The sequence below is a fragment of the Chiloscyllium punctatum genome, chromosome 1, assembly GCF_047496795.1.
Source record: "Chiloscyllium punctatum isolate Juve2018m chromosome 1, sChiPun1.3, whole genome shotgun sequence".
NCBI lineage: Eukaryota > Metazoa > Chordata > Chondrichthyes > Orectolobiformes > Hemiscylliidae > Chiloscyllium > Chiloscyllium punctatum.
The window spans coordinates 114788773-114803160 of record NC_092739.1 but is presented as its reverse complement, the minus strand read 5'-3'; the positions used below and the strand labels follow the sequence as shown (position 1 = coordinate 114803160).

The 14388-nt window shown below is 40.8% G+C and overlaps 1 protein-coding gene across 2 annotated transcripts in view; it reads right to left on the bottom strand.

Annotated features, from left to right (window-relative positions):
- LOC140478981 (kinesin-like protein KIF24) overlaps positions 1–14388 on the bottom strand; it is a 126421-nt gene that overhangs the window by 73347 nt on the left and 38686 nt on the right. For both annotated transcript variants that reach the window (XM_072572706.1, XM_072572714.1), the window contains one exon: positions 3812–3909. In XM_072572706.1, the coding sequence (XP_072428807.1) occupies positions 3812–3909 (98 nt within the window). The remainder of the gene's footprint in view (positions 1–3811; positions 3910–14388) is intronic.

The following is a 14388-nucleotide window of genomic DNA, read 5'->3' as shown; positions in this document are numbered from 1 at the left end:
ATAGAAGGAAGGTCATTGATGAGCCTGATGACACTGAAGATGGATGCACTGGTAATAATTCTCCAAGCCATTTCTTTTAAACCCTAATTTGTAACCCATAAAGTCCAAGGAACCTATTGATCTTTAGCCTCATTTGTTTTCCTAGTTATTGTATTTATTTCCTCTCCCCTTCAGCTCCTTGATTATTTAGTACTTTTGGAATGCTACTAATGACCTCTACTGTAAAGATTGATACAAAGTATTTATTCACCTCGACTTCTCTGGTTAACCCTGGTGGATTTATGGCCCTTGAGCCATCTTTCTCACTGGGATATATTTTTGTTATGAGTCATGAACTATTTTCTTCAATGTCTGCCATTATTCCTCAACAGTGTTTTCTGATAAGCTCTTTTCCCAGTTCACTCTAGCCAGCTCAGCCCTCATCCTTATCTAATTACCCTTATTTAAATATAGAACATTTGTTTCTTACCCAAGTTTGTTACACTCAAAACTAAATTCTAAATTGTACCACGTTATGGTCAATGTTCCCGATAGGATCTCTCACTCATTTACTGAATCTGCTTGCCTGCACATTACCAGACCCAAAATAGTCTAATTTCTTGTTAGATTGCAACATCGCGGCACGGTGGCACAGTGGTTAGCACTGCTGCCTCAGAGCGCCAGAGACCCAGGTTCAATTCCCGCCTCAGGCAACTGTGTGTGTGTGGAGTTTGCACGTTCTCCCTGTGTCTGCGTGGGTTTCCTCTAGGTGCTCCGGTTTCATCCCACAGTCCAAATACAAATATGCAGGTTAGGTGAATTGGTCATGTTAAATTGCCCATAGTGTTAGGTGAAGGTATAAATGTAGTGGAATGGGTTTGAGTGGGTTGCTCTTTGGAGGGTCGGTGTGGACTTGTTAGGCCGAAGGGCCTGTTTCCACATTGTAAGTAATCTAATCTATTCAAACATTTTGTTCTAGAAAATGTACTGAATACATTCTACAAATTTTTCCTCATGACTACCTTTGCCCGTTTGATGTTTCCAATGTACTTCGAGATTAAAATCACCTGTGATTAGTATATCACCTTTTTTACGCGCCCTCATTATCTCATAATTTATTCTCAGTCTGACAGAACAGCTATTGTGAGGGGTCCTCTTGACTACTCCCACCAGTGTCCTCTTCCCTTTGTTATTTCTTATCTCCACCCTTATGGGTTCAATATCATCCAATCAAAGATCATTTCTTGCTACCTTACTAATTCCATCCTGTCCAAAAACACTACACCACCATCCTCTCTCTTTCCTTTCAAGAAGTCACATCCTCGGACCATTTAATTCATAATTATTGTAACTATATCTCCCTCATGGTTATAAATCATATTCATTAACTTCTATTTTTGCCATTAATTAATTTTCTTCCAAATATCATGCATATATAAGTAAAATGTTATTAATTTTGTGTTTTACCACATTTTCCCCTTTGCTGCTGTTTACTTATGCTTGCACACTTGTAGGATTATTTAAGAACCTCACAATAAAAGATCCTCTAGGCAAAAGAGATAATAACATGTTAGAATTTCCATTCAGTTTATTATGGGAAATTTTAGTGCACAGTCTTGAGGTTAAACAAGTGAATGAAGACAGGGTTAGCTTAAATGGGCTGGAAAAATCAGCAAAAAAGGATGTGAATGGAGATGCAGTGGCAGACATTTAAGAACATATCTCATAACTCTCAAAAATAAAATGTTCCATTGAAGATGACTCTATGACTCTAAGAAGAGAGGTTGTCAAGAAAGTGCATCAACTGGATAGCGAAGAAAATAAAGGATCATATCAAATTTTTTAAAAAAACTATTGACCCTGTTTCAAAGAGGGGATGCAGACAGAAGAAAAGGGAAGGTCTATGATAGGACAGAGGGCAGGAGTGACTAAATGACAAAAGGTTTCACAGTGCAAGGCTGTTTGTCCCATTTACACTCCTTTTGCCTAAGGTCCATAACTTTATCACATAACTGAAACACATAGCCCCGTTATCATTCTAATAAATCTCTGCCAAATCTCTAAAACATTATTCCTAAAAGTGTGATGCCTAGCGTTGAGCACAATACTCCAGCGAATTTGTTCTACCACCTTCAAAGAGTTCTGTGCACAAACTTGTAGATTCCCTCACCTTCCTATAAATTGAACCATTTTGCTCACATTACCTCTCTTCATTCATTCCAAAATGCTAGACTTCACAGTTCTCTGCATAAATTTCATCAACCATGTGTTTGCCCATTTCACAAATATACATGTCCTTCAAAATTGATTACTTTCATTCTCAATGTTTACTACTTTTTCAAGTTTAATATTGTCTGGTTACTGGACTCAATGGAAATCATTCTGTACTTCTCGACCTAGGGATACCAGGATATATAAATTACATAAGCATATACAAGGTTAAGCGATAGGAAGAGGTGGGCAGCACTGCACAATCAAGAGGGTGGACATATCATCGATCAGCACCATGATATTTCAATGTCACACCTACACCGTGCGTTTATGTGGCAAACATGCTGCATGTTCTTTAAGTAAACGATCATGTCTGAAAGTCAAAGGGGAGCAGTTTTTATTGAGATCAAGTTAATACAGGAACAAGATAGGTGGTGAACTGTCCCATGATCTTGTAGACAGCACAAGAGGGCAGGAAGAGTTTGCAGTTTTGGAGGACGAGCTGAGTGAGAGAACTTGAATAGCCATGATGCATCCAATAGTGAGAGTTGTAGCCCATCAGTCTTGGTAAAAGGCATTTATCGTTAGCAGAGTTTAGAGTGAATGACGACCGTGAGAGTGTGAGGTAGTAGAGTCCTTTATGGAGCACAGAAGAAGATCAGTAACTTTGGCCTGCACTACTGTGCATTCCATTTCACTAGGGGCATAGTACCAACCTGGCTCTCAACTTGGGACAAAGCTAGCAGGGTAGGTTTGATGACAAAGCCTTCTTTGCTGGTCTGCAGGAAAAAGGACGGCCCTAGATCCAATCCACCAACACTTCCAGGTCCACGAACCAAGGGGTTAATTTGTCCTTCTGCACATGTCCTCAATGATGAGTGATGAACAGCAAACAGAGGTAGTTCCTGGCAAGCAGTACCTAAAGTACTGTGGAGATGGAGTTTAAACGTGGTGCCAGTGACAAACATTTCTACCTCTTGCCAGATCATTCCACGAGACCACTACGAGTAGCATAATTAATAAGATTAAAAAAGTAAGATTTTGTGAGAAAAGTCAACATGGGCATAGCACACCAAGTGCCATTAACTCTCACTTGAAATAACACTTTTCCTGAAAATGGGAAAATTGAGCCCAGTATTCCACAGCTCCAAACCTTCAGAACCACTTTGAGCTCCGCATCCCAAATACTCACCCCAACCTGCTTTTTAAGTCTCCCAATATTTCCATATCTTAAACACTCTCCAAACTCTATCACTACTCCAATCCAGCACTTCACATTCCTACTGACATACATGTCATACTTTGCTTTCAATAGATTAGAAAGGTAACCATAAGGTATGTAATGAGTTCTAACACATGTAATTAATAGTCACAGCCTCAAATTCACAATTTCAAAGAAATACAGAGGATCACTTCTTCTTAGTTCTAATTATGTGCTCAGATCTTCAGAACACTTTAATGAAGGTATTGTAATTATTCAAGCACCAAAAATTCATTAACCTGTTCATACATTATGCCCTGCACAGTTTCATAACATAGAACAGCACAAGGCCAAATTAAATCCAATAACATACGTAGAAAAGCAAATGATAGCTACAATGATGAAATAAAAGTGACATACCCACTGAAAACATGTTGGATCAGGGGGTAAGCAGTCTTCAAGTACACATCATTATTGGTACAAGTCTCCTCAAATGCTTCATCAAAATAAAAAACATGCTGAAAATGAATGACAGACTGGTTTTAATTTTAAAAAATAAAAATGAGACATGTGAAATGGTTAGCTGTAGGATTTCAATCTGAAAATGACAGTATTCATAAGTATGAGTTCCGACAGCTGACAATTAGAGATAGCCAGATGCCATTTGAAGATCTAGTTAAAACAATTTTTGTGAAAGGACCTCTTCATTCCAGAAAGCTGTTGAATTAAATAAACATTACAACTATGCAATCCGACTATTACTAATGTATGACGTTAGTATGACTAACGTCTAAAAGCAAATACTCCATGTTTACAATAGCATCAGGAATAGAGTGTCGCTATTGAGAAACTGTGTGAAGATTTGTGTACAATTTGATCTGGTTAACCCATGCATACAGAGGCTCCATTGTGTACTCTGAGCATCCCTACAGTTTTCTTGAAAAGAGGCTATTTTAATTTTCTTACCAATCCTGTGCAGAATCAGCTGTATCATCTAACTTCTGGAATAACTCCTAAGACCTACCTAAAATGACCACAAACCTATCAAAGGGAGATTTTATTTTTTGCTTACATTATTCAATGAACAACTCTAATACATTTTGGCGACCACTCTGGCTTTCCTGAGGCATCCATTAAGATCCTAGTGGATAAAGGGAGGAGGGCTGGAGCGAGATGGCTGGAAGGGTCAGTTCTCACCAGTATGACACTGAGCACCTAGCTTGAATTGGAAGAGATTTAATGTCTGGAAGAACTCCATGTGAGAGTTGAGTTCACCACTTCTCAAAACTTATTTCAGCTTTTCCCTTGCCACTCTCAATTTCTTAGCTTCCATCATAACCTTCATCATTAGCTAGACCTCTTTCTCATTCCAACCACATTTAAACTCTTCCTATCTTCTCTTCACACCATTATTTTTGAACATCCTAAGATATTTAATACTATTGATACCCCTCCTTCCTCACTTCACAATTTCCTTGGCATTCATCAACAACTCTCATCTGTATTCCATCTTGATTCTCCTTCTTCTTTACCTCAACCCAAGCTCAACAAATCTTCACACAATTTCTCAACACTCCCTTATTCTATCTTTCCATACAAACAGAGCACACAGTACATTTTCATGCCCTGACATATGTGGGAATGGAGTCACGAAACCTGAAATCTTCAAGCTTTGACTCGCTGAAAAGAATTATCATTCCTTTCCTGACCCTATTTGCATTTAGCATTTTCAATGGTCTTGTGTCAATTTCCATGCCTGCTAATATCATGGTTGCTATTATAAAAGGTGCAGAAAATGTATCTTTCCCCATTGTACGCTATTTTCATCTGCACCAGCATATTTTGTGAACAAGTTAAAAAACATTTTTCATCAAGTCATGATCACTTCTGCTAGGTTGAGAATGATGTTGAATTATTGTGCAGCATCATTGTTGTACCTTGTACTTCAACTTTTAAAATTCAAACAATTGCCTGCTAGCCAAGGGATTAAATATTAATTAGAGGCAAAATTAATTTATTAACTTTACCATGCTCCAATTTCATGCACAAATCCCCTTTTTAGTACCTGACCAGCCACACTTCCTCTAGCACCTCCTTTCCTATTTATTTTTATGCAAGTTGTCAGAGTAGACCACAAGAAATTGAAAAGGGGTAAGCCAATCAGCCCCTCAAACCAGCTCCACACTCAAAAGCATCATGGCTGATCCAACATTTTTCATGTCCACTTTCCTGCCTTTACCCCATAACCCTCGATTCCCTACTGATCAAGAATCTACATATTTCAGCTTTAAATATATACAAAGACTCTGCCCCACAGTTCTGTGCCAAAGACTCACAACCCTAAGAGAAGAAATCCCTCTATACCTCAGTCTTAAATTGGTACCCATTTATTCTGAGACTATGCCCCCCCCCCCACCCCATGAGGGGCAACATTCTCTCAGCATTTACCCTGTCAACCTCCTTAAGAATCCTGTATGTGTCAACGACATCACCTCTCATTCTTCTAAATTGCAGGACATACAGTTCCAAACTGTTTAGTCATTGCTCATACGACAATCCCTCTATACTGTGCATTATCCTAGTGAACCTGAACTGCCTCCAATGAAACAATATCTTTCTCTAAATAAGGGGACTGAAACTGCTCACACTACTCCAGATATGGTCTCATCAGCACCTTCTACAGTTGCAGTAAGACTTCCCTACTCTTATATTCTAATCCCTTTAAATTAAGGGCCAACATCCTTCCTGATTACCTGCTGCAACTGTGTACTAGCTTTCTGTGTTTTGTGCACAACTACTGCCAAGTCTATTTTGTTGCAGCTTTCTGAAATTTTTCTCCATTTAAAATATATTCTGTCCTTTTATTCTCCCTTCCAAAAATGAACAACTTCACATTTTCCTACATTATACTCTATTTGACAACTATTTGCCCACTTTTCAATATCTCTCTGTTTTCATCTCTTTCACAGCTTGCCTTTCCATCTATTTTCATGTTATCTGCAAACTTGGCTGTAGTGCATTTGCTTCCTTCTCTAAGTCATTAATATACATTGTAAACTGTTATAGTCCCAGTACTGATCTCTGTGTAACCCCACTGGTTACAAGTTGTCAACCTAAAAAGAATCCCTAATTCCCACTTGCTATTTCCTGCCCATTAGCCAATCTTCTATACATGCCAATATACTACCTCCAAGAGCATGGGATCTTATCTTCAGCTTTTGTGAGGTACCCTATCAAATGCCTTTTGGAAGTCCAAATACACATATCTACTGATTCCCTTCTATTTACTCTAGTTGAGACTTCCTTTAAAAAAAAATCTAATAAACTATTCAGACACAAATTCCCTTTCATGGAGCCATTCTGACTCTGCTTGTTTAGATTATGATTTTCCAAATGTGCTGCTATTAATTAATCCTTCATAATTGATTCCAATATTTTTCCAACAACAGATTTTAGGTTAATCAGCCTATAGTTACCTGCTTTTTGCCTCCCTTTTTCAGTCGGGGTGTCACATTAGCAGTTTTCCAATCCTCCAGCACTTCTCCAAAATCCAAAGATTTATGGAAAATTTGAACCAATGCATCCACTATTTCTGTAGCTAATTCTTTTTGGATTAGCGGATGCATGCCATCAGGGCCAGGGGATTCCTCTCACACTTTCTCAGCTTTTCAAATTTGCTTCTTCACTTCCCTTCTGACACTTTCATACACAGCCTAGTTTTCAATTATATCATCTACCTCCCATTTATCATGAACATTTTTTTTGTTTCACCTTAATTTCCATCACTTTCAGTATCCATTCAGCTCAGGATTTGTACAGCTCAGCTTGCCCTCTAGTCAACATATGCCTCAATTATACTTGAACTATTTCTTCTTCCAATTGCAGCTACATTAAATAGTTCAGTTATGGTTTGCTTGCTAATCTTTGACTTCAGTACGCCTGGACCAGATCTATTCTTATCCCATTAAAATCAACTTTCCCTCAATTAATCATTCTTACTCTGCATTGATCCTTGGACTTTGCTATAGCTAATCCAAATGTTATGAAACAATGATGTGTCCTGTAAATATTTCAATGATATTTGATACTGGGAACCCAGTCTAGCAAAACTTCTTTAGTTTTTGGACTGGGCAAAAACTGCTTTAGAAATTTCTCCTGAAGGCACTCGAAAGTGCTGTCTATAGAGCCCTTGGTGCATTTCTGCATTATACCTTGAATTTGGTTCCCAATGCTGCTACTGAGCATCAATGATGGAGGCTGTAGATATGGTGCCAATCAAGCAGGCTGCTTTGTCCTGGATGGTATCAAGCTTCTTGAGCATTGTTGGAGCTACACACAACCAGGCAAGTGGGGAATATTCCATCACACTCATGACTTTTAACTTTGTAGGTGTGGACAGGCTTTGGGGAGTCAGGAGAAAAATTACTCACTACAGATGTCATGAAGATTGGTAAGATGGTAAATAGTGAAGAAGGAAGCCATAAATTACAGGATGCTCCAGTTGGGTTGGTTGGGTGGGCAGAACAGTAGCAAACAAATTTTAGTCCTGAAAAATATGACGTCTGACCTGCACTATATTTATTTGCAAGTTCAATTCAGTTTCTAGTCGCTGATAACCCTTAGGATGTTGATGTTGATTCAGTGATGGTAACACCATTGAATGCCAAGGTAATGTAGTTCGATTGTCTCTCATTGGAGATGGTCATTGCCTGGCATTTGCACAGTGCGAATGTAACTCGCCACTTGTCAGCTCAAGTCTGGATATTGTCCTGGTTAAGCACCTGAGTAGTATCGAATGGTGCTGAACACAGTACAGTCATCAGTAAACATTTCCACTTCTGACCTAATGACGGAAGGAAGGTCATTGATGGAGCAGCTGAAGATGGTTGTGCCTAGGATACACTTAGATTTATTGTCACATGTATATAAAAATACAGTGAAAAGTGTTTTGCCGCATGTTACATGCAAAGTGTCACCACACTCTGTTGCCATCTTGAAACAGTGAATATAATACAAGATTTTACTGCAATAGAGTTCATCTTTCTCTCTTCTTCTTGTTCCTCCTCCACTGCTCCTCCAGTCACTGCTTAACATCAGCCGCAGTCTCTGAAATGGGCTCCAGGTTGTCTGTAATGGGGTCTGGGATCTTGGTTACAGCCCTCTACCACCACCACTCTGTGACCACTGCGCCGAGCGAGAACCGTGAACCTGGGTTCCGTACCTTCGATTCCCCATCTGACGTTCCTTCGGACCCAGCCGCTGGTCTGTCACACGGCCCTTTCGCTGACGCTTCTGCTCATTCAGGCACCTAATGCTAGCTATGCAGCTGGTACTTCAGCTCAACCTGAGAGTCCAGACTGGGCTTAGTCAAATGTGGGCTTGTTGTCGAGGACAGTAACTTTCATCTCACCTCTGGAATTCAGCTCTTTTGCCCATGTTTGAACCAAGGTTGTAATGAGTTCAGGAGCTGAGTGATCCTGGCGGAACCCAAACTAAGCATCAGTAAGCAGGCTTTGCTGATTTATGCTTTATACTTCAAATGTTCGTCTAAATATTTCCTAAATATTGTCTGGTTCCTGACTCTACCACCCTTTCAGACAGCAAGTTCCAGGTAACCACCACTCTGAGTGAAAAAAAAAGTGTTAAATCTCCTATAAACCTCCCTCCCCTGATCTGGTATGCCCCCTGGTAATTGACACCTCTACTAAAAAGGGAAATTTACCCTATCTATACTCTGCAATTTTGGAGGTTATTTCCTGCACAGCAGTGTTCTCTGTTGTATGGGAAATAACCCCAGCCTATCTAACTTTTCTTCAAAGTGGAAATACTCCAGCCCAGGCAATATCCTTGTGAATTTCCTGTAAGCACTCTCTAGTGCAATCACAACCTATTGTGACAACTAGAACTGCACAGAATACTCCAGCTGTGGTCAAATGTATATCTTATGAAGCTCTTTCATAATCTCCCTGCTCTTGAAGTAAAGGCAGGTATTTAATGTGCCTCCTAACCCACCGTATACACATGTCTTGCTATCTTCAAGAATCTGTGGATATGCACACTAACATCCTCCTGATCCTTTGGTCCTACTATTCATCATGTACTCCCTTGTCATGTTAGTTTACCCAAAATATTCATATTTTTCAGGACTAAAATCTGTTTACCACCGTTCTGTCCACCCAACTAACACATCTAGGTCGAACTGTATTCTATGGCTTTCTTCTTCACTATTTACCATCCTCCCAACCTTCATGATATCTTCAAACTTACTAATCTAAGCAAACCTTCCACATTTATGTCTAAATTATTAATGCACACTACAATCAGCAAGGGGTCCAACACTAAACCCTATGCTACAAAACAGTATAGAGGATTCCAGGCACAAGAACAATCTTCAAACATCACATTCTGCCATTAAGCCATTTTGGATCCATTCTGCCAAACTGCCCTGGATTCCATGGACTCTTATCTTCTTGTCCATTGTTACATGTCAGACCTTATCAAAAACCTTTTTGAAGTCTATGCAGACTATATCCACTGCATTACCTTCATCCACACATCTAGTCAGCTTGCTCAAACTTGTCAGACATGATCTTCTTCATACAAATCCACGCTATCCTTGATTAATCTTTGCCCCTCCAATGTGGATCAATTTTATCAACCATTTCTTTTGAAAATTTCCCTACCTCTGATATCAGGCTCATTGGTCTACAGTTCCCTGGTTCATTCCTACCACAATTAAGTAACTGTACAGATTACCTGTCCTCCAATCCTCTGGCACCCCTCCTGAGTCCAGACAGGATTAGAAAATTGATATCAGGGCCATGTAATCTCCTCCCTTGCTTCTTTCAACAGCCTCAGATGTATCTCATCTGGGCCTGGGAACTTACTCAATTTTTAACCTGCTAAAATTGCTAACACCTCCCCATTCTCAATTATTATATCACAGTTCAAGTATATCACAGTTTCCTTCCTGATTTCTACACCTGCAATATGGTTCTCAGTCATGAATACACATACAAAGTACTCTTTAATTGGCACCTAAGCCTTCAGTTCTACAGATTTATTTTCCACTTTGGTCCTTCATTTCCTCAGTTATCCTCTTGCCTCTACTAACAAAATGCCTTTGGATTTTTCTTTATTTTACCCACTAGTGCTTTGTTATGCCCCCTCCTTGATTTCTTAATTTTTAAAAAATTAACCACCCCTCCAAACTTCCTTGACATGTCTAGGGCTTCTAATGCCTTTGGTATCTATGATGAGGGTCCACTTTATTCCATATCCAATTCCTTACATTCCTTAACTTCTAGGGTTGCCTGTTGTTATTGGTCCCACCCTTCATCTTTATGGGAACACATTAGCCCTGTATTTACAATATTTTCTTTTGAAGGACTCCCAATTCTCCAAAGTCCCACTTTTCCTGCAAGTTATTGCTCCCAGTCCACTTTGGACAGGTCCAGGCTTATCATATTAAAATTGGCCACAATATTTACGTCTAGTCCATCTTTGTCTTTTCTGTGACTATCTTAAATCTTAGTGAATTATGATCACTATCATCTGAATACTCTCCCAAGACACTTCTACTCCTTGCCCAGCTTTGTTCCCTAAAATTAATCACCCCACCCCACCTTGTAAGACTAACTACATGGTTGCTTATAAGGTTTACCTGGATACCTTTTAAAAATCTTTGCCCTTCCAAACCTTCACAATTTACTATCCCAGTTACTACTGGGGACATTAAGATCCTTTATTAGAATTCTCCCCAACAATGTGATTGCCCCTTCTTTGTTTTTAAGTTCTACCCACATGGCCACAAGTGAGGAGCCATCTAAGAAATCACTCCTTCTTATTGCAGTAATTGATTCCTTGATCAATATTGCAACACCACCTCTTCATTTACACCCTAACATGTTTTGCCCTTGAAGATTCTATACACTGGAATATTGAGCTGCCTTTGGAAAGTCCATGCAGATTCAATGGGCCAAATGATCTTTTTCTGCATTGTAGGGATTCTATGATTCTATAACTGATGTGTATTCACCCTCAGGGCTCTCGACAGTGACGGTTGGAGGAAGAGCACCTCATCTTCTGCCTAGGAACCCTCCAACCACAAGAGATGAACTCAGATTTCTCCAGTTTCCTCATTTCCCCTCCCCCCACCTTGTCCCTTGAACTCAGCACCGCCTTCCTAACCTGCAATCTTCTTCCTGACCTCACCGCCCCCACCCCGCTCCGGCCTATCACCCTCACCTTGACCTCTTTCCACCTATCGCATTTCCAATGCCCCTCCCCCAAGTCCTTCCTCCCTACCTTTTATCTTAGCCTGCTGGACACACTTTCCTCATTCCTGAAGAAGGGCTTATGCCCAAAACGTCGATTCTCCTATCCTTGATTGGCCCTAAATCTTACTCTCATCATTCTTTTATTCCTTAAATACCTATAGAAAGCCTTAGGGTTTACCCTGATCCTATCCGCCAACAACTTCTCATGTCTCCTCCTGGCTCTTCTGAGCTCTCTCTTCAGCTCTTTCCTGGCTACCTTGTAACCCTCAGGCGCCCTTATTGAGCCTTCACATCTCATTGTAACATAAGCATTCTTCTTCCCCTTGACCAGAGATTCCACTTTCTTCGTAAACCAAGGCTCCCATGCTCTACAGCTTCCTCCCTGCCTGACAGGTACATACTTATCTAGGACACACAGGAGCTTTTCCTTGAATAAGCTCCACGTTTCTAATATGCCCATCCCCTGCAGTTTCCTTCCCCATCCTATGCTTCCTAAACCTTGCCTAATCGCATCGTAATTGCCTTTCCCCCAGCTGTAAATCTTGCCCAGTGGTATACACCTATCCCTTTCTATCACTAAAGTAAACATAACAGAATTCTGATTGCTATCACCCAAGTGTTCACCTACTTCCAAGTCTAACACCTGGCCGGGCTCATTATCCAGTACCAAATCTAATGTGGCTTCGCCCCTTGTAGGCCTGTCTACATACTGTGTCAGGAAGCCCTCCTGCATACACTGGACAAAAACTGATCCATCTATAGTACTCGTACTATAGTGTTCCCAGTCAATATTTGGAAAGTTGAAGTCCCCCATGACAACTACCCTGTCTCTCTCACTCCTATCGAGAATCCTCTTTGCCATCCTTTCCTCTACATCTCTACAACTATTTGGAGGCCTATAGAAAACTCCCAACAAGGTGACCTCTCCTTTCCTGCTTCTAATCTCAGCCGACGAGTCCCCAAACATCCTTTCTGCAACTGTAGTACTGTCCTCGACCAACAATACCACACACCCCCACCCCCTTTTACCATCTTCTCTGTTCTTACTGAAACATCTAAATCCCGGAATCTGCAACAACCATTCCTGTACCTGCTCTAACCATGTCTCCGAACTGGCCACAACATCAAAGTCCCAGGTACCAAACCATGCTGCAAGATCACCCACCTTATTCCGGATGCTCCTGGTGTTGAGGTAGACACACTTCAAACCAACTTATTGTTTGCCGGTGCCATGTTGCGTCCCTGAAACTTGATTTCGGACCTCCCTACTCTCACCCTTTTCTATACTCAAACTACAATTTTGGTTCCCATCCTCCTGCTGGATTAGTTTCAACTCACCCCAATAGCCTTAGCGAATTTCCCCCCAGGATATTGGTACCCCTCTGGTTCAGGTGAAAACTATCCTGCTTGTAGAGGTCCAACCTACCCCAGAAAGAGCGCCAGTCATCAAAGAATAATAATTCTTTATATTCAGCCTATCCATGTCCCTCATAACTTTAAATACCTCAATCAGATACCCCCCTCAACTTTCTCTGCTCCAAAGAAAACAATACGAGTTTATCCAGCTTCTCTTCATAGCTGAAATGCTCCAATCCTACCAACATCCTGGTAAATGTCTTGTCCACCCCTCCAGTGCAATCGCACCCTTCCTATAATGAAGCAGCCAAAACTCTGAACAATTAGGCTGTAGCCTAACCAAAATTCTGCACATAGAGTCATAGAGATGTACAGCATGAAAACAGAACCTTCGGTCCAACTTGTCCATGCCGACCAGATATCCCAACCCAATCTAGTCCCACCTGTCAGCACTTGGCCCATATCCCTCCAAACCCTTCCTATTCATATACCAGTCCAAATGCCTCTTAAATGTTGCAATTGTACCAGCCTCCAACTCTTCCTCTGGCAGCTCATTCCATACTGAACAAAGAGACCTTGGAGTGCAGGTTCATTGCTCCTACCTTTCAGCCAGTTCTGTATCCAAATGGCTAGTTCTCCATGTATTCCATGAGATCTAACCTTGTTAATCAGTCTCCCATGGGGAACCTTGTTGAACGCCTTACTGAAGTCCATATAGATCACATCTACCGCTCTGCCCTCATCAATCCTCTTTGTTACTTCTTCAAATAACTCAATCAAGCTTGTGAGACATGATTTCCCATACACAAAGCCATGTTGACTATCCCTAATCAGTCCTTGCCTTTCCTATCCCTCAGGATTCCCTTCAACAACTTGCCCACCACCAACGTCAGGCTGACTGGTCTATAGTTCCCTTACTTGTCCTTACCACTTGTCCTTACCACCTTGGCACCACGTTAGCCAACCTCTAGTCTTCTGGCACCTCACCTGTGACTATCGATGATACAAATATCTCAGCAAGAGGCCCAGCAATCACTTCTCTAGCTTCTCATAGCATTCTTGGGTACACCTGATCAGGTCCTGGGGATTTATCCACCTTTATGCATTTCAAGACATCCAACACTTCCTCCTCTGTAATTTGGACATTTTGCAAGGTGTCACCATCTATTTCCCTACAACCTATATCTTCCACATCCTTTTCCACAGTAAATACTGATGTAAAATACTCATGTAGTAACTCCCCCATTTTCTGCGGCTCCACACAAAGGCCACCTTGCTGATCTTTGAGGGGCTCTATTCTCTCCCTAGTTACCCTTTTGTCCTTAACATATTTGTAAAAACCCTTTGGATTCTCCTTAATTC